We start from the raw sequence: 19,723 nt of genomic DNA on the forward strand, positions 1-19,723 counted from the left end.
CTCAGCTTCCTGAGTAGCTAGGATTGTAGGTGTGAACCACTGGATTTTATTTGAGCCATACTATTTTCTTCCTAGCTGCTTTTTCTGGATCATACACAAAGCATATGTATGTTCAGTAATGTGAGAGTTTTTTTCAGTAATGTGAGAGACTTTTCTTACACGTGGTTTTAGGATACCATCTATCTCATTTCCAAGACTATATATATAAGTAACTGAAAAGCATAGTCAGGCACATGGGTAATAGCAAGAAGGTAGGTAGCCAAACAATGAAAGAGAAAAGACACATTAAAATTATTACCTAAGAATTCAAACGAGTGTAGGCTTGGAATAATGGAGATAAAAATCAGCTGCTACCATATGTTTTTCCTAGACATTAGGTCATGTTAGTTCTTCTGGAAGCAAACCATCCTAAATGGGCTCTCAGAGAATTTTCTGGATGCTTTCCATTCGATGGAGAGTTTTGATTCACAGAAAATTTCAAGTAAGCTTGGAAAGCAAAAAACAAAAACAAACAAAATCCTCAACTTCTAACTTTATAATAAAAAGTGTACCAGCCAAAGCAAAGTATTAAAATCCATTGTATTGAAGAAGAGTATTGAGCAGAGCTTTGAATGGAGAAAACCGGGTGGAGTAGTAAAGATGGAATGATAAAGTGCTGTAAAAAACAAAACAAAACAAAACAAAAAAACAAAAAAAACTGGCTGAAGAATGTAATATGGAGGTCAGGTCTGGCCAGTGCCATCATTGGCTGTTGGGGGGCATCAGGCTGGTTCGATCTCAGATTAGTTAGGAAGGGCAGAGGCTGGCTCCCAAGAGACAGGGGTGGGTACATGCCCTATAGGTTACTGAACCTGTCAGTCAAGTGCTTGGGACTAGGAGTTTCCTGTGACCCAGTCCCCTGACCTGACACTATTTAGGGCCAGGACAGCTCAGGTGCCATTATGCCATGCCAAATGCCTCCATGTTCGAATCCTGTGTCCTGGCTCCTGGCTCATTTCACGTCCCCATGGCTTCCCAATTCAGCTCTCCATCGGAGCTGAATTGGTTTGTTGGTACCATTTTGTTACTTAGAAATCTTCTGGAAGTAAATTTCTGTGTTTCTGTCCTGTTTTGTGGTACATGTTTTTCTGAAACCTGGGACCAATCCATGTGGAACTTCCCCAATAAATCCATTTTTTTGCTTGAGACTGTCTCTGTGTGTTGGACTCTTGGAGGGACAGGGAATCTCCCCCCTCAGACCCTGTAACATTAGTGCTTGGGGGGCCCCCTCCCTCAAACCCCATAACAAGGAGAATAATGAAAAGGAGTGATTAGATATCACTGTTTCTGCAGGGGTGTAGGGCTCACAGAAAAGAGAGTGGTGGAAAGAGATGTGCTGGAATGTCTATTATGGTCAGGAGAAATGAGTGTGCAGTGTGTGGGAGTGTAGCCAGGGAAATGATTCCTGCTAGGTGATTTGTTTTGTGACTACCAAGCACTCCTGGGATACTGTTTTTAGTTACTAGGATTAGTGGAGTGGCAAGTTTCAACAATACTATAAAGTTGGGCGGGGGAGGAATAGAGGGGGGAATGTCTTGGGGCATAAACTCAAGACTTAGGTGCTATCTTTGAGTATTTTTTTCCTGAAAGACTAGTGCTCTACTACTTTGAGCCACAGCTCTACTTTCAGCTTTTTTGGTAATTAGAGATAAGAGTCTCACTGACTTTCCTGCCTAGGCTTGTTTCAAACCAAGATCCTCAGCTCTCAGCTTCCTCAGTAGCTAGGATTACACACATGAGCCACTGCCACCTGGCTTACAAATTTGTTTGTTTTTTTAATAGTGTCTTCCCCTCCCCATACCCCCTGGAGTCCTGGGGCTTGAACTCTGGGCCTGGGTGCTTTCCCTGTTCTTTAAAGAAATTATTATAAATATGAGGTCCAGAGATGTACAGGTTACAGTTACTTAACTCAGGTAAAGAGTACATTTCTTTCTAGATAATGTCACCCCTTTCCTCACTCTCCCAGTTTTTCCCTCCCATACCCACTCAGAATTTGTGTAGCTCATTTTCAATGTAGTGTCTAGTGAATATCATTGCTGTGAATTATGAGACTGAGTCTATGCTTTCCCTAGATAGCTGACCCTTGATTTCCCCAGATGGTTTCCCTAGATGGTTTGCTTTTCTATTGGGTTTAATTGTCCTTACTTAGTTTGCTTTGCTCATGTATCACATTTTTGTTGGGTTTGATTCCACATACCTGGTGTAGTTTGGGCCTATATGAGTGTTGTGCTAGCTGCATTCAGGGCTGCTGGTTTTTGATTCTCACTGGTAGCTTACATCCTCTCGTCTCCTCTATCTGACTGAGGCTCTGTGCCTTTAGGATTGGAGTTCTGTCCTTATGCCAAGTAGTGTGGGCATACAGGTTCTTGATGACTACTTAAGTTAATGAATAAGAAAATGAACTAGTAGGGAAATGAATGAAGCAAAGGAATCTATGTACTCAGCTCACCAATGAAGTATTAATTAGTTCAGCTAGTAAACTACTCTTTATTAAACCTATGAAATGTCTCTCTTTTGGGTGGACAATTTATTATATGGAAGATCATCTTTTCTTTTCTTTTGGTGATGTTGGTATTGTTGAGGATTGAGCTCAGGATCTCATGCTTGCTAGGCAGATAGATGCTTCATCACTAGAGCCATGCCTCCATCCATGTCATCTCCTTTAAGATGACACCTTAACGGGCTAGTTTCTCTCCTACAGACATAATCTTCTCAAACAACAAGTTTTTTTTTCTTTTTAGAGTACATATTAAATAATTATGTATTACAACTCCATCTAGTGAAGCAAATTGGTAGTACAGAAATTAAGATAACAAGTACAGAAATTAAGATAACAATTTTTGATAAACTGTAAAAAGAAAATACATGTATTGCTATTTAATCTTACAACTCTATGCATTGTTCTTTCCCTATGACAGAAAGATATGCTAAGATACAGAGAAATTTGGTGAGATAGCTTAATACGGGAGACAGAAATGGAGAACTCCCGACATTGTGAGGAAAGATCTCTATGTGAGGAATATAAAATACCATTCAGCAAAACACAAAAGGGAACTGAAACCCATATCTCAGGGAAGTCTAGATGTAATCTGGCTTTGGAAAATAGCATCACTACCGGGCTCCATACTGGACAGCATTCCAATTTAGTATCTTCCCATTTCTTGTCAGTTCTATCTCCTGTGACAGCTTCATTCTCAAGCTTCATATGATTGCTACTGGCAAGGTCAGTATAATAACTTCTCAGCTTAAAATGTGCCTGAAAACATGGTGCTTCATTGACAAGAGTCCATGCAAAATCTTCACAGGGTCTGGTCAGCTCCAGTGTAGTCACATGAGTCCACATGGGTTACTAAAACTAGAGGAATAGAAGTATCCTTTTCCCCTGCTCTGGAACACATGCCTGTGTCTGAGGTACAAGTGTAATGGGAAAGACATCATATACTCCTTATACATAAACTGAGAATGAAGAATGAGAGTTATTCTCAGTGTCCTTATTCTCAGAGGACAATAGAGATACTGTTTTCTAAATGGAAAATGAATGCTGGGTGTCAAAAGAAAAGCCAAGCCAAGATCACTGCATCCTTTTCTTACTGCTTATCTTCTAGTGCAGAGCCATTCCGTGGTTTTTTTCAGGTGCTTAAAGCTCATATTTAAGTGTGAAAGGCACATTCTGTGGCGATCTTGGGAACGAGGGAGTGGGAGGGATGAGTACCAGTGTAAAGATCTTGAAGAGAAATAAAATTTCTCAGATATCCCAAAACCTATGACATTGTTCTGTCCAATAAACTTGAATCTTAGTTAACAGACCTTTTAATCTTAGATCTTTAGCTTTACTCGAATTCAACTATAGCTACTGCTAGATATTATTATCTAGAACAGCTCTGTTTCTAAAAAAAAAAAATGGTCTAGAGCTTGGTGTGGGTAGTTCACGACTATACTTGCTACTCACATAGCTGAGATCTGAGAATCATGGTTTGAAGCCAGCCCAGGCAAAAAAGTCTGTGAGACTCTTATCTCCAATTAATCACCCAAATAAAAAAGCTGTAAGGGAGCTGTGGCTCAAGAAGTGGAGCAGTAGCCTTGAGCAAAAATGTTCAAGTATAGCACCCCAGCCCCGATTTCATGTCCCAGAACAGGTGCGCGTGCACACACACACACACACACACACACACACAAACACACACACAAGTCTAATATCCCACAGTAATATCCAATCCCTTTGATATCTGTCTCATCTTTCCAGCCTATGTCTTCAATATTATATTATTCAACATTTTTCAGGATCTCCAACTTGTTGATCTCCCTATCAGTTCCTGTCCATTGGCAATCTCTCATCTCCATTTTCTTCCTGCCTATGAAAGAATTAATGATCTGTCACTTAACTGGCTTGTCAAAAGTAGTTATTTATTTTTTATTTAGTAGTAGTAGTAGTACAAAGGGATTTCCATTCTAGAAGTCAGGTTGTGAGTACAATTCATCTTGATGAATGTCACCCTTTCTTTTTGTCTCCCATCCCCACCCTTAAATTCCTCAGTTCAATTTTTATATAATGTACATTGAATATAATGACTAAATTTGGTACCCTTTATCCCTCCATTTGGAACATGGTTTGACTTCCTAAGGTTAATTTTGTTAAATATTCTGCTATTAACTGATATAAAAATAACCCTCATATCTTCTCTTGTAATCCTAGCTACGTAGGAGTCTGAGATCTGAGAACTAAAGTTTGAAGCCAGCCCTGGCAGACCAAACAAGTAAGACGCTTACCCTCCAATGAACTGCAAAGAGTAGGAAGTTGAGCTGTGGTACTAGTAGTAGAGCATCATTGAGTGAAAAAAATAAACAAGAGGAAGAGGTCCAGTTCCAGCAAAGCACTCTCTGCAAAACCAAATTAATAATTTAAACATTTCCACCCTATTCTTTCCATCATCCCTTCTGTACAAATACAAACTCTGCTTCCTTTCAGACCTATCCTTCAGGAAATAATAAAATCATAGCAAGTAATAAAATCATAATAATGAAGACACCAATGCTACTAGCTCCGTGGCCATATGGAAATCATTTATTCAGCCACTTCATTCACTCCATACGTAATAAGTACCAAATTGCTATGTATTAGGTATATAATTTGTACAAAACCACAGAAAGTTTTGTGGCTCCGGAGCTTCCATCATGATCTATGTAAACAACCCAATGTCTCATATTACACAGGGTTAATTGTGTACTGTCCTCAAGTTGTGATCCCTAGCTAATGAACTGGAGGTCCACTTCAGAGAAGAACCCAAGTCATCTGATGACAACTGTCATCATCAAACCTTCAATGAGACTTGTATTATGGAACTTTTTTCCTTCCTTTCATTTTGAAAAACATGATCTCTCTGGGAGATTGACCTAGTCCTTTTTTCATCCCAGCAGTTTTGTCTTTGTGGTCTTCCAGATCACTGATGTGCAGCCAGCTTTGCTTGGAATTTGTGTGAATGAGTTCTGGGAGGGATTCTGGGAGCTCATCCTGGGGCAGGGCCAATATCCAGGATGGGACTAATACAGGGGTGTGTGTATCAATGTCTGGGGTGAATCCTATGCTGAGGGAGGACTTTATGATGGGTCTGGCCCAATGCTGGGGCAGGGCCCACCCTGAGGGTGGGCCTCCCTGGGAACAAGCACAGAGCTGAGTTTGAGCAGTGTCTATGTTGAGGAAGGCCTCATGCTGGAGTAGGCCTATGCTGAAGGCAGGCCTACTTTGGGGGAGGGCTATACTGGAGGCATGACCTCCATATGGGTGTTGACCTATGCTGGAGGACAGGCCCACGCTGAAAGTGGGCCCTATGCCATGACCAGCCTTTGATGGGGGCGGGCTTGCGCTGGGGGAGGAACTTATGCCATGATGGGCCCCAGCAGAGCAGCTTGTCCTTTCTGGGCAGAGCTTACACCAGGGCAAGGCCTGAAGAATAGTTTGCACAGGCATTTTGAAGTCGGTTTCCTCCAACTTCCCTTGAGGAAACTCAATCCTGTCTCCTGTCCTGGGGCAAGATGTGGGGTCCCTCTCAGAGAGCTTCCTGACTTCCGGGGAGACCTTTTGGCCTGCCTGGGTTCCCCACAGCTCACCTCATCTGTCAGGCCCGCGGGCCTCGAAGCGGCCTGGGAGGCCTTGAGGACCTGGAAGCAGCCTGCAGGGCCCCATCGGCTCTCCACTGGAGCTCCGTGGAGAATACCAACTGTGTTTCAGGAACCTCCACCCCATGTGATCTGCTGGGGCTTGGCCGAGTGGTGGAACTGAAGTGTGCTGATGCTGTGTGCTGGTGCCTCCCTAACCCAGCCGTGCGAAGCATGCACTGAGAAAAAAGGCGGTTTAGGTACCTGTGCCAGAGGGGAGGATTGGCCTGGTGGCTCTGCTCAAGTTATTCCATGGCCTTGGTGAACAACTTTATTCAGCCCCAAGTGCCCCAGTGTTCTAGAAACATCTGGCCTGATCAAGTAGGGTTGTGATACCAGGGGAGCCAGCTCCTCTCTTTCAATTGAAGAGCAAGAATCCCAGATTCACTGCAGGACCTATGTCCAGAATGCGGAGAAGACCTACATTTCCCTCTCCCCCCATGAGTTGTTCAGTTGGTTTACACCAAATGTTTTTGTAAGTATTGCTTTTGGAGTCGTTTGGGTTTTTTCTATCCTTTGTCTCTCGATTTTGATATTCCCTTTCACTTCTCTAGTTCTAATACCAGTATATACAGTATCCAGGGTGCTCAGATGAGATACAGTGATAGCACAGAGATAACCCCAGGCAAGGGATACAAGAGGATCATCTACAGCAATAGAAAAGCTATGGTTTCACATGGCATGTTGAAAGTAATTACAACAGTGACTTGTTGCCATAACATGGGTTCATTTCACTTCACATCATCTTATGTGTTCATAAGGGTATAGCTATTGGGCTCTTGCAATCCTCTGCTCTGACTTGCCTAAACCTGTTATAATTATTCTCTATGAGGGAAACCATAGAGTCTATGTTTCTTTGTGTCTGGCTCACTTCACTTAGTATAATTTTTTCCAAGTCCTTCCATTTCCTTAATAATGGGGCAATGCCATTCTTTCTAATAGTAGCATAAAATTCCATTGTGTATATGTACCACATTTTCCTGATCCATTCATCTAATGAGGGGCATCTGGGTTGGTTCCATATTTTAGCAATAACAAATGACCATTGTTGTGCTGGTGGCTTTAGTGTGTTCCTGTTTGTAGTCTTCTGGGTAGATGCCCCAAAGTGGGGCTGCTGGGTTTTAGGGGAGCTCTATGTTTAGCCATCTGAGGAACCTTCATACCGCTTTCCAGAGTGGCTGAACAAGTTTACATTCCCACCAACAATATAGTATGGTTCCCTTTTGGCCACATCCCCTCCAGCATTTGTTATTGTCAGTTTTCCTGATAAAGGACATTCTTACTGGGGTGAGGTAGAATCTCAGTGTTGTTTTGATTTGCATTTCTTTTATGGCCAGTGATGTAGAGCACTTCTTCATGTGTCTCTTGGCCATTCTCATTTCCTCTTCAGAGAAGTCTCTTTTTAGGTCTTTAGCCCACTTGTTGAGGGGCCTGTTGGTTCTTTGAGGTTTTGTTTTGGAGGTATTTAATTTTTTTTAGTTCTGCTTATATTTTAGATATGAGGCCTTTGTCTGTTGTATAGCCAGTACAGATCTTTTCCCAATGTATGGGCTTTCTGTTTATCTTGCAAGCTATGTCCTTTGCCCTGCAGAAGCTCTGCAGTTTGATGCAGTCCCATTTGTCCTACCTTTCTTTGATTTTTTGCTTTTCTGGGCCTTTGTTGAGGAAGTTTTGTCCTGTGCCAAGGAGCCCAAGTGTTTCTTCTTCTATATTCTTATTCCAGACATTTCATATACATATAGCATGGCTTGTTTTACTTAGCATGTTTTCAAAAATTCATCCATGTTAAAGTATCAAGTAGTAGTCTACTGTATAGGTATGCCCTTAATATTAATAACTAATTAATATTAGTATTAACTCTGCTAATTTATCCATCTTCTACTGCCTTCATCCATTTTTCTTTTGAGATGTTATAGTTGCAAGGAGGGCTATTTGGTCCTTATTTGAGGTTATTCCTAGGTAATTGTTATTTGATGCTCTTGTGAATTGAAGTCCCTATTTAAACATGTTAGTGTATAGTTACTGTACCAAGTGGTATAACCATGATATTTCTCATGCACATGAATTCCATTTTTCATGAGAATCCCCTCTTACTGTTCTTTTCCACCCTCACCCCAGCCTTCAGTGGGATCACCACTTCATGTATAGCTTTACTGTATTTCAATATTATTTAACTTCCATTATTCTCTTTCCCTCTGCCCCTGTCTCCCTCAACAGTTCCATAAATTCTGTGTGTGTGTGTATGTGTGTATATTTTTAACGTCTAGATGGCACAAATGAGAGAAAACATGATATTTGGTTTTGTAAGCTTGTCTCACTCAACATGATGATCTCCATTCCCATCCACTGTATTGTAAATGTCATGATTTAAATTTTGCTATATGACTGAGTAATATTCCATGATATATATGCACTGTAATTTTTTACCTATTGGTTGTTAGGCACTTAAGCTGATTCTGCCATTTGTCTATTGTAAACAAAGCTTCAATAAACATGGGTATGCAGTTGTTTTTCTTGTATATTCATTAGACCCAAGGGTAGTATGGCAGGATCCTAAGGTATACTATTCTTAGTTTTTCCATACCTCACCAGGGTATTTCACACACACATATGATGTCCTTTAACTTGCCCTTGCTTACTTCCCCTTTCCCCTTTCTCTCTGCTTCTTGTTATTCAACAGCTTTTTTAATGAGCTTCATTATGCCATTTTCGTTCACAGATACTGTGTATTATGGTAATTTTCAACATCCTGTTCTCCTTTCCTCTTAATCTCCTAGAATAGCCCCACAAATACAAAAAATGTTACATGGTTATATGTGTGATCTCCCATATCTGTTTACATATGTGTTTTTCCACATGTGAAAGAAAATATGTAACATGTTTTTCTGAACCAGTGCTGAAAACAATATAGCTTCATTCATCTTTATGGCTGAATAATACTCCATTGTGTATAAATACCACATTTCTGAATCCATGTGACAGTTTCGAGGGCATCTGTTTCCATAGCTTAGCTATTATAAGTAATGCTATAAGGAATGTACATATGCAGGTGCCTCTCATATATCCTGATTTATAGTCCTTCAGATATGTGCTGAAGAGTATTATCACGAGATTATGTGAAAGATCTACATTTTTTTGAGGATTCTCCATATTGATTTCCTTAGAATGTATACTGATTTACATATACATCAAGAGCATATGCTATTGTTTGTGTTCTTGGTGATGACCATTTTAACTGAAGTAAGAAAAAAATATCAAGGTATTGATTTATACTTGGGGCATTTCCTCATGTTTGTACTTTCAAAATGTATATGTCTGTCCAGCTTATTTGCCCATTTATTGAATTGCTGATTCTTGGGGATAATAATCGCAATGATTTTTATATGAAAATCACCAGAGACATTTCAAGTGCATTTTAAAAGTTTTTTTTTCATTTGTTTGGCATTTATTTTCATCTTTCAGGCTCATTCAGCCATAAATAGGGGGTAAAATGCTAATGCACAGCTATTTACTTCTTCTCAATTCTTTTCTAGGTAAAGCAGGGCTTGCTTTTTATCTGGTCTGGCTTTGCTTTGTGTAGTGTAATCCTTCTACTTATGCTTCCTCACATTGCTAAGTATGATAGATGTGCACCACTCATACCAGTCAGGCTTCCCTTGTGGCTAGGATAACAGGTGTGTAACATTTGACTTGGCAATTAGTGGAGATGGGATTGCCTTGATTCACCATCTCCCCTCTCTACATCCCAAGTAGTTAGGATTGGAAGCTTCACCCACCACACCCAACCCTGTTTCCTCCCAGTTCTATGAAATGATATCTGGAGAAAATAAAACATTTCCCCCAAGCAAATGAAGCTGTGGCTCAAGTGGTAGAGCACTAGCCTTGACCAAAAGAGCTCAGGAATTGCACCCAGGCTCTAAGTTCAAGCTCTAGGACTGACAGAATAAAAAGTCAGGAAAAACATTTTCACCAAGACCGGTCTATCCCTTTTGCCTATTTAAGCCAAATTTGAGACTGGTCAGAAAACATCTATGCCCCTGCTCATTCTGCCCAGCCTATAGGGAAAGGCAAAAGATTATCAGAATACAATAATACATGATAATTCTGAGATATCCAAAGTTACTGGACATAGGATGAAAAGAGGAGAGAGGAGAGAGGAGGAGGAGGATAACAGTGGAGGTTTAAAGCAGCTTTAAGCTAAATCCAGAAAGATATATTCTTCTATTTGTCTCCTGTGTCCTAAAGATTAGGCACCAAGAACTTTGTGTCTTCCTGTAGAACCAAACAAGTAATAGCAAATTTCTCTGTGGCCCATCATGCTGTCCAGAATTTCTCCACTTGACATTGTCCTTTCCCTTTTATTTCTAGTTAATGTGTGTTCAGTGTAAATTTTTAGTATTCTTCCTGAATTTTCTTTATTAAATACCTTGGTTTTGATCTGGTGGTAAATTTTTCTGTCACCTGTCATGTTGTCTGTTGGGAGTTTGTTCCAATAACAACTCTTACTTTTACCTACCATGTGTATCAGCTTAGTAAAGCCTTTTGTTTCAAAGATCCCATCGTCTCATGAATTGGGTTAACAGAAAAATTCCCTCCATTAGATGCAGGAGACAAAATATTGGGCAAGATAGTTGATGTGTTGAAATTATTATCCTTGGGTCTTTGGCCTTGGTATGTCCTCCCCACTTGGGGCCCTCAGTCTTAAGTGGCATGTGTCTTTAATTCTCTGTAGTTTGGAGCAATGTACATTCCATTCTTCCTTCTTTAGTGACATCAAGCTGACCAATATCTTCTGTTTGGAGTCACCATGGGAATGAAGTTCCTATTCTCGCATTAGTTGCTAGATGTCCAACAGGTGAAGACCATGGAGCAAGGGTCTGAGTAAGGGTAGCCTTTCTTATTGTTTTTCCAGTATGTCAGTTGGACATGTCTTCTCATCTTTACCAACAGAATCAAAATGAATGAGTTGTTTGAGGGAGGGCTTGTGGGATGATAAGTGGAGGAGGGAGGGCTGATGGGAGGAGGAGGAGGAGAGAGGGCTGCCTGGGGTTTATTCGGCTCAGCTGAGTGAAGTGATGTGTGTGTGTGTGTGTGTGTGTGTGTGTCTGTGTGTGTCTGTGTGTGTGTGTGTTCTGGTACTGGGGCTTGGACTCAGGGCCTGGGCACTGTCCCTTAGCTTTTATTGTACAGGGCTATTATGAGCCACAACTCTCCTTCTGTTTTTTTGATGCCCTAAAAGAGGAGATTAGAGGCCTAAGGAATTCCCTGCCTGGCCTATCTTTGAACCTGGATCTTCATATCTCAGCTCCTGAGTAGTTGGGATTTCTGCAGACATTGAATTGGAGGTTTATCCTGGAACTAGTGATAACTAGTAGAGCCAAGTAATGCTATCTTGTTGCTAGCCAGGAATTGAGTAATTTGTCTTAACAAGCTTGGGTAGCATGAATTAGGAATCAAAAGTGGAAGCAACTCCCCTCCCCCCCAAAAAACAGAAAAGCTCTTCAACTGCCCTCTAAATGTGGAATCGTTAGATCCTCCTAGCTGTATGTAAGTTGAAAGATGTGAGACAGTCTGAGTCATTTTGCCCAATCATTTTCTGTTGCCTCTCAGCCTCTTCTGAACGACAGCAAGCACAGGAGAAGCAAGGCTGGCTACAGGTCTTCTGTCTGCCTTGGCCTCTCCTGGTTCACCTCTGTTGGGCACCAGGTGCTACACTGACAGCTTTGAGCGTTCTGCTCCATTGTGTATAATCTGTGTGGCTGGATGGAATGGAACTTACAAGGGTCTGCTCTAGGTCCAAAAGTAAGAATCCATATTTTAGCCTAAAAATATATACATGTGTGTATATATATATATATTTACAAGGGATATTTTCCTGTTTCTGTTTTTCTTTTTCTTGTCAAGGGTTTAATCAATTATAGCATGTTTCTAGTGGCCTCAGTGTAGACACCATATTATTACTTATTAACTTAGCCATGTATTTGGCAATTTTGTGGTGATGGGGGTAGTACTAGGACTATAACTGAGGGCCTCAAACTCTTGCATAGCTTTTTCCACTCAAGGCTGGTGCTTTACCATTTGAGCCACATCTCCACCTTCAACTTTTTTGCCTTAAGATTACTTTATTAATGGCATTGTAAATATAACAAATACAGCCTACATAAGAGTATCAAACATTGTTCCAGTAAGAAGTTCAAGAGTACAGTTAGGGCTACCTTAATAAATGTAAAGACTTTGGCTTCCACTATTACACCAGATGAAAAAAAAATCAAGGAACAGTTTTCAATTCCTGCTATAATTAAATAAAACCATTTAGAAAAATAACATATTTTAAAAATAGTCAAGTATTTTTGAAGGACCTGTTCTCTTTCTACCATACATACTCATATAAATTAGTAATCTAAGAAGTGGTTCTTCATCTGTATTAGAAATTTACTATTTGTTGAACAAATGGACTGTACGGCTATGAGAACATGAAGGAGGTGATAGATGTAGACCAGTTTTCCTAACCTGTGTATCGTGCCTTTCTCCAGTACCTCTACACAGACAGGGTGGATTTGCCACCTGAAGATGCCATAGGTCTTCTGGACTTGGCAATGTCTTACTGTGAAAACAGACTGAAAAACTTTGTCAGCACATTATCAAGCGAGGAATTACTGTGGAAAATGCCTTTTCCTTATTCTCTGCTGCAGTCATATATGATGCAGAGGATTTAGAAGAATTCTGCTTTAAGTTTTGCATCAATCATTTGACAAAAGTCACCCAAACCGCAGCATTTTGGCACATGGATGGCCCCCTGCTAAAGGAGTTCATTGCTAAAGCCAGTAAATGTGGAGCCTTTAAGAACTGAAGCCCGAGGCTGCGGGGCTGAGTGCTCTGGGGCCCTGTGGGTGATGTGTCCAGCTTGTGCTCTACAGATGATGAGATTCTGCAGGTAAAACCCACCAGGTGGTTTTTTCACATCTGAGACACTGTTCTCCATAGGAACATAGGAAGGATGTTTAGTTCTCCTGGGCCCATGGTAAACAAATATGTGTGTTTTGACTGTGACCTTTCTTGAATATGCACCTTCAACTTTTTTTCTGATTAATTGCAGTCTCATGGATTTGTCTATCTTGGTTTGCTTTGAACCAACATCCTCAGAACTCCTGAGAATAACTAGGTTTACAGGTGTGAGCCACCAACCCCCTGGCTGGGCAATGTCTTTTTATTTCCTGTTGACTTCTAATTTTCTTGTATAACATACATCCACTCTGTGAAATACTGAGGAGCATACCACTTTCTCTCAAATGCTTTTGATTTATACTACACAAGGTTTCAAGATAGAAAAGTCATAAATTATCATGATGTAAAATTAGCTTAAAACTCGTTTTATTAAAATAAGTCTTCTTACATAGCAATTGGATTATTTGTAAAGGGTTTTGTACTTTAGCCATAACTTTTTAATATTTAAAAAAATATTTTTTCTGTTTCTGGAACTAAAATATGAAATGCAAATGCAGAATGTATGTCTCATGGAATTAATTTTTAAAAAATCTAAAAAAATCATAGATCTCATGATTTTGTGGGCCAAAGATTTGGAAATGCTGAGCACTACCTAAAAACTTCGTGTGTGTGGCTTTCTCCCTAATTTTGGGGATGCTAAGTCTGTTTTTAAAACAATAAAATTCATATGTGCTTTCCTTTTCTTAAGATTCTTTGACATTGAGCTGCTTGTATGACGATAGGATGTTCAGATACATCTGGTCTTCCTTGTGCCACTGGTTGGCAGGCAACAGATTTAATAAGTAAGTCATCAGAATCAAATATGATACATTTTGAGCAAAAAACCCAGGCTTGTTTAATGAAGTCAGTAGCACATCTATACCTTTTTGGTTAATAAATGTAAACTATTCACAGATTAAAGACCTTGTTCTATGCCTTTACTTTTCTTTAAATACTGCAGTTTAGGCACTGGGATAGGCATGTTCCAGACCCTTTCAGATTCTCTTTGGGGACAGCTGGTTGTCTGAATTATGGCAGATCCACTGTTAGGGATAAGACACTGGTATTCAGCCAAGCTCTGTTCCACAGGAACAATCTCCACAGGGCTTCAGGTATTCCATTAATACCAGAAACATACTCTGTTACCATGGTGAAGATCCAAATAAATTTTTATTAGTGATATTAGTGTCTTACAAATCAGCATTATGTGTTAGATTATGAAAACATAGCTGGGCATGGATGGTTCATGCCTGTAATCCTATCTACTCAGGAGGTCAGTTCTCAGTATTGTGGTTCTAAGCCAGCTGGTAAAGGTAAGTTCATGAGATTTTTGTCTCCAATTAACCACCAAAAACCTAGAACTAAAGCTGTACATCAAGTGATCGAGTGCTATCCTTGAGTGCCCAGATATTGAGTTAAAGCCCCAGTACCAGCACCAGAAAAAAATAAGACAAAACAACAACAAGAATCCAAAGAGAGATGAAGATCTGTGACTCAGCCAGAGGTAGCTCACACTGCATTAATAGGAATATAAATAGGAAATAAGAATAGGAATAAATAGATAAATAAATGCATATACAGGATAAATAAATAAATATAAATAGATAAAATTAATAAGAAATAAGAATCTAAGTAAAGCCTGTGGTGTATAAACTTGGAGCAACATCAGAAGGTTGAGCCCTAAAGGATCCTGTCTTCAGCCTTTGGCTTAGGAAAAGTTAGTCTCTTGGATATTGGGAATATATTGAAAATAAGTCTTGCATGTTGTAAGGTGATATTTGCTTACAGAAAAGGACATGGAGCTCTCAGAAGCTTATGAACTATTTATATCTTTTGGCTATCAAATGTTTTGTTAAATAAATGATTATATGTGGTGGGGATATTTTTCTGTGTGTGCTGGTGCTGTATTTGGACTCAGGGTGATGGCACTGTCCCTGAGCTGCTTTTTGCTCAAGGTTAGCGCTCTACCACTTGAGCCACAGCTCCACCTCCAACCTTTTTTTTTTTTTTTTGGCCAGTCCTGGGCCTTGGGCCTTGGACTCCGGGCCTGAGCACTGTCCCTGGCTTCTGCCCGCTCAAGGCTAGCACTCCGCCACTTGAGCCACAGCGCCGCTTCTGGCCGTTTTCTGTATATGTGGTGCTGGGGAATCGAACCTAGGGCCTCGTGTATCCGAGGCAGGCACTCTTGCCACTAGGCTATATCCCCAGCCCCTCCAACCTTTTTTTGAGAAGTTAGTTGATTGGCGATAAGAATCTCATGGACTTCCTATCTGGGTTGGTTTTGAACCTCAATTCTCAGATCTTAGCCTCCTGAGTATCTAGGATTACAGATGTGAGCCACCAGTGCTTAGCTGTGGTATAGATTTTGTCTGAGACAAATTTTAATTATAAGCATGACTATGAAGATATAATATAAGTACCACAATCTACCATGAACTTCCACTGTGGCCATTCTTGTTTGCCAAAAAAAAAAATCTAAGAATTGTGCATAACCAAATTATCTTGGGACACTTCATTATTCTCATCTACCTTGGAAGTAACATGGAGAAAATTGTAACGTGTCCCCACGCAGTAAGGGAGAGTTTCTGGCTTCATAGAGTATATTCCATTAAAGGAGTGCTAGTAGAATCCATAAATGTCCGATGCCTTGTTTTCAATGCCCCAAGTATTGGGGCCTCAAATAGTTTGCTGAGTAGTCTGGATCTCTATGGGATTTGTTGAATCTGCCAGTTTTCTTCCTCAACACAAACCACCTGGTGTACACATTCTTACCTTTTGAGTAGTCTATGTACTTTTGGTGTTAAAATTTATCAGTGTATTCTGGAAATCAAACTTGGGCTCCTCATGGAAAGCAGCAGCTATGTAGACATGACTTCGTTTTGGTTAAATTCAGTCTTTTGTTATGATTATGATTTTGTTACCCTGTGTGTTTCTGTTATTTTTCCCCAGTGCTGAGGACGAAAGTCAGGGAATTTCTCATGTTATTCCACTGAGCTAAATCCTTTAAAAATGTAATAGGAAAGAAAAAAATCATTCTAACAACCAAAATTTTATTTTCACAATTTTTTATGGCTTAACCCACTAAGCACCACCCTTAGTCTATACCAAATCCCACCAGAATTTAGACCATCCTTACAGAATACTCACCAGGAACTAGTCCTTGGTATTAGAATATTTGTTCTAGTGTTTTCTTTCTTTTCATTCATAAACTATTACCTGAAACCATCTCTTCATTTTGGAATTACCCTATGTTTAACTTACCAAATTGACTCTACGGTAGCTGAATAGTAAATGAAATGGGGAAGAAAAAAAAAGGGGGGACTCATGAATTCTCTACTTAGCTTTCGTCCATCTCCCTAGACCCATGCACTGAGATTGTTTCAGAAGGTCCTAATTCTGTGCTCTGTAGTTGTTTCTTTATCTCTGTAATGATTCTTCTGTTTTTTGTTTTTTTTTTACTATTGTGTCCTGAAATCCTAAAAGACTAGGAATCTCATTGCCTTCTGAAATAACTGACTGCCTTTTTGTGCTCTTTGTTTTGTAGCAGAGTTATAAATGTATCTACCGATGCTTTAGTAAACCCTCCAGACAATGAAACAAGGTAAGTTAACTAATATGAATAGTCAAGGTCATTGGGAGCCATTTTCTTAAAGACGATTAGCTTTTGCAGGTAACTTTTCTCTATCTTTGCACTTAAGTACAGCTCATAAGGGGGAAAGTAAGGACAGCTCATAAGAGGGAAATTCTTATAGTACTTGTGACCTTGAATAAGTAGCCATAAACATTTCTAGAGCATATAAGACTTGTGTGAGAGATTTTCCCAGATTGAGCCCCAGAGAGGAGAGAATCCTGCTTAGAACAAGAAGGAAGTGGAAGTGGGAAGCGCTCAGCTGAAAAGAAAGTAGATAATGAAAACTGGATGTGTCCCCCACTGCTCTATTACCAAGGACAGTAAATGCCAAAAATCACTCCAACAGCATCATGCTGGAGCCCCGAGTCAGTCCTGTATCCTCCAGAGTCTCTCTGGTATGAAAGACACCATGCTGGGTTAAAGGAAAGAGGAATGGAGGGACTTAGGAAGCCTGCATCAAATGGGACTAGAGGGAGACTACCGACAAACTGAAGCTGTAACATAGCAGGTTCAGCAGTAAGGCACTATATTCACATCTTGAGTCATTTTTGATAGGACTCAAATATTTATGACAAATCTATAAAGCAGCCTATCTAGAGGAACTGTCAGTTAATCATAACATTTACATGTGAGATTTTAAAGGGCCAACCAGTTTATAAGTCAATGATTAATTTTAAGTATGAAAAACTGAATCTAGGAAGTCATTTGCTACCTATGTGTCTTTTAATATTTTTAGCAGTATCCCAATTAAATTAAAAAAAGGACACTCTGGTGTATCCACCAATGTCATGTCAGACTTACAGGAAGAATTCCTACATGTTATGTATTATATGTGTCAGCACATATTTACATCATACACACTGCATATAGAGTTAGATATGGGATATTTACTCTAGGAGCATCGATGGGAAGGCAGTTTCCTCAATTGAGTTTCCTCAATAGCGTTTCTAGTGTCCTGTCCTATGACCTTCAATGTAGGATATTCTTTGTCTTTAGATAAGTAGAAAAGTAGTAAGGACTTACAGAGGGAGTTTCCTTTTCCTGGAGTATATATTACTGCTAGTTAGTGTATATAGGATTGTAATAGAATTGCTGAAAAAAGAGAGAATCCTATTTGGAGCCAGAAAGGAGGTAGTGGGCAATGAGCAGAGGATCCTCCAATAAAAGACAATGAAGTTAAGAGTCCAGTGTCCAGAAGGTTTTCCTCACCTCCATATGTGCTGCCATCATGTGAGGTAGGTACCCAAGTCCAGTGCCTTCAGCACTAGATGGAGCGCCTGCCTCAGACCCATAGTTTCTTGGCAGTATCTGCGACCAAAAAAGATAACTTTAAAGGTGAAAGTGAAGAACCAGTGAAGGATTAAGAGAGCTTTACCTATAAACTGAAGCTGAATGAAGTCTCTCCCTCCGTCCTTCCCTCCCTGCTTCTCTCCCTCTTCCTTTCGTCCCACCTCCTCTTCCCTCATGGCTCCCTCTCCTCCTTCCTCTCTCCCTCATAATTCTCTTTTTATTTGTATTATCTTTAAGTATTTTACAAAGGAGTTGCCATTCAACAAGACAGTTCATGAATATACAATGTGTTGTGCTGAGTCCCCAACCCTTTCAACATTCTCACACATCCCTCCTAATCCACCCTCTCCCCCATTTTCTTAATTATGTAGGATATACACTGAATTGTTTTTTTACCACATCCCTCCCTTCTTCTCTTTATTTGTCTAGCCTCTCCCATTAGCCCTAACCCATCTCTTTCAAGGACATTTTTGCTAGTGTTTATTTTGTTGAATTATAATTTCTTCTAAGAAATTGTATTGCTTGAGGTTTCCCCTGAATCTACCATTTTTCAGTTAATTTATTTACACTTGCATACCACCAAGGTATTTGCTAAATATTCACAAACTAATTTTAACCTCTACATATATGAGTAAACATATAACCTTTGTTTCTCTGGGCTTGACTTCATTCACTTAACATAATAGTCTCCATTTCTTTGAAATGATGTAATCATTCTTTATCATAGAGAAGTAGAATTCCAAATTTCCAAATATATACAATATATTTCCAATATATTTCCAAATATATGCAATATCTTTTTGATCCATTAGTCCGTTGAGGGGTATTTAGTCTGCTTCCATACCTTCTCTGTGGTAAATGGTGCTGCAGTGAACATGGTTGTTCTAGTGGCATTACTGTGTCCTACTATGTAATCTTTTGCATACATACCTAAGAGTGGAATTGCTGAATCATAAGGCAGTTCTGTGTTTAGATTTTTGGTTTTCTTGTTTTGTTTTTTAGGAATGTCTATACTGCTTTCCACAGTGGTTAAACAAATTTACATTCTTACCATAGTGTGTTGGGTGTAGGGAACTTTGAAGCTGAGCTGCAAGGCCTGGAAAAGGTTTGAGAGGTTGGAACACTGAGAACTGGCCATGGAAAGGTTAAAACAGACAGCTCTGGAGAGGGTTAAGAGGGTAGAATTCTACCTCCTTCCTTAGTGATTAAAATATGAGAGTTGGACCTTGAAATGTAGATAAAACAGAATACACACACACACACACGTATGAATTATACGGTCTTCACTCTCAAAACAATAAAGGAGCTAGTTATTCACACAAAATCTGTTTTGTCTCTATAATTAAAATAACAGTATAGATGCCTTGTTGTGCATATACTCATGTAACCCTCCCTATGCTAAACCTAATTAATAAGCTTGCTTATGGAAACTCAGAGTTCTGAAGTCAGTGAGCTCTGAAATCTCTAGTGTGTCTCTCTCTCTGTCTCTGTCTGTCTGTCTGTCTGTCTCTGTCTGTCTGTCTGTCTCTCTCTCTCTCTCTCTCTCTCTCTCTCTGTTTTTTTCTCATTTCTTCACCTCTGGTATCCTATGGTGATGTCCCAGGTTGCAATCAGCTCCCTTTTGCC

General features: G+C 39.9%; 1 protein-coding gene across 1 annotated transcript in view; it reads left to right on the forward strand.

The window, feature by feature from the left end:
- The first annotated feature begins 233 nt into the window (after positions 1 to 233).
- Positions 234 to 19,723, forward strand: part of LOC125347598 (phosphatidylinositol 3,4,5-trisphosphate 3-phosphatase TPTE2-like) — a 93,189-nt gene continuing 73,699 nt past the window's right edge. The window contains 5 exon segments of the mRNA XM_048340597.1: positions 234 to 251; positions 12,726 to 12,798; positions 12,885 to 13,016; positions 13,886 to 13,979; positions 16,721 to 16,777. Coding sequence (XP_048196554.1) covers positions 234 to 251; positions 12,726 to 12,798; positions 12,885 to 13,016; positions 13,886 to 13,979; positions 16,721 to 16,777 — 374 coding nt within the window.

This window comes from Perognathus longimembris, chromosome 3 (genome assembly GCF_023159225.1).
Source record: "Perognathus longimembris pacificus isolate PPM17 chromosome 3, ASM2315922v1, whole genome shotgun sequence".
Lineage (NCBI taxonomy): Eukaryota > Metazoa > Chordata > Mammalia > Rodentia > Heteromyidae > Perognathus > Perognathus longimembris.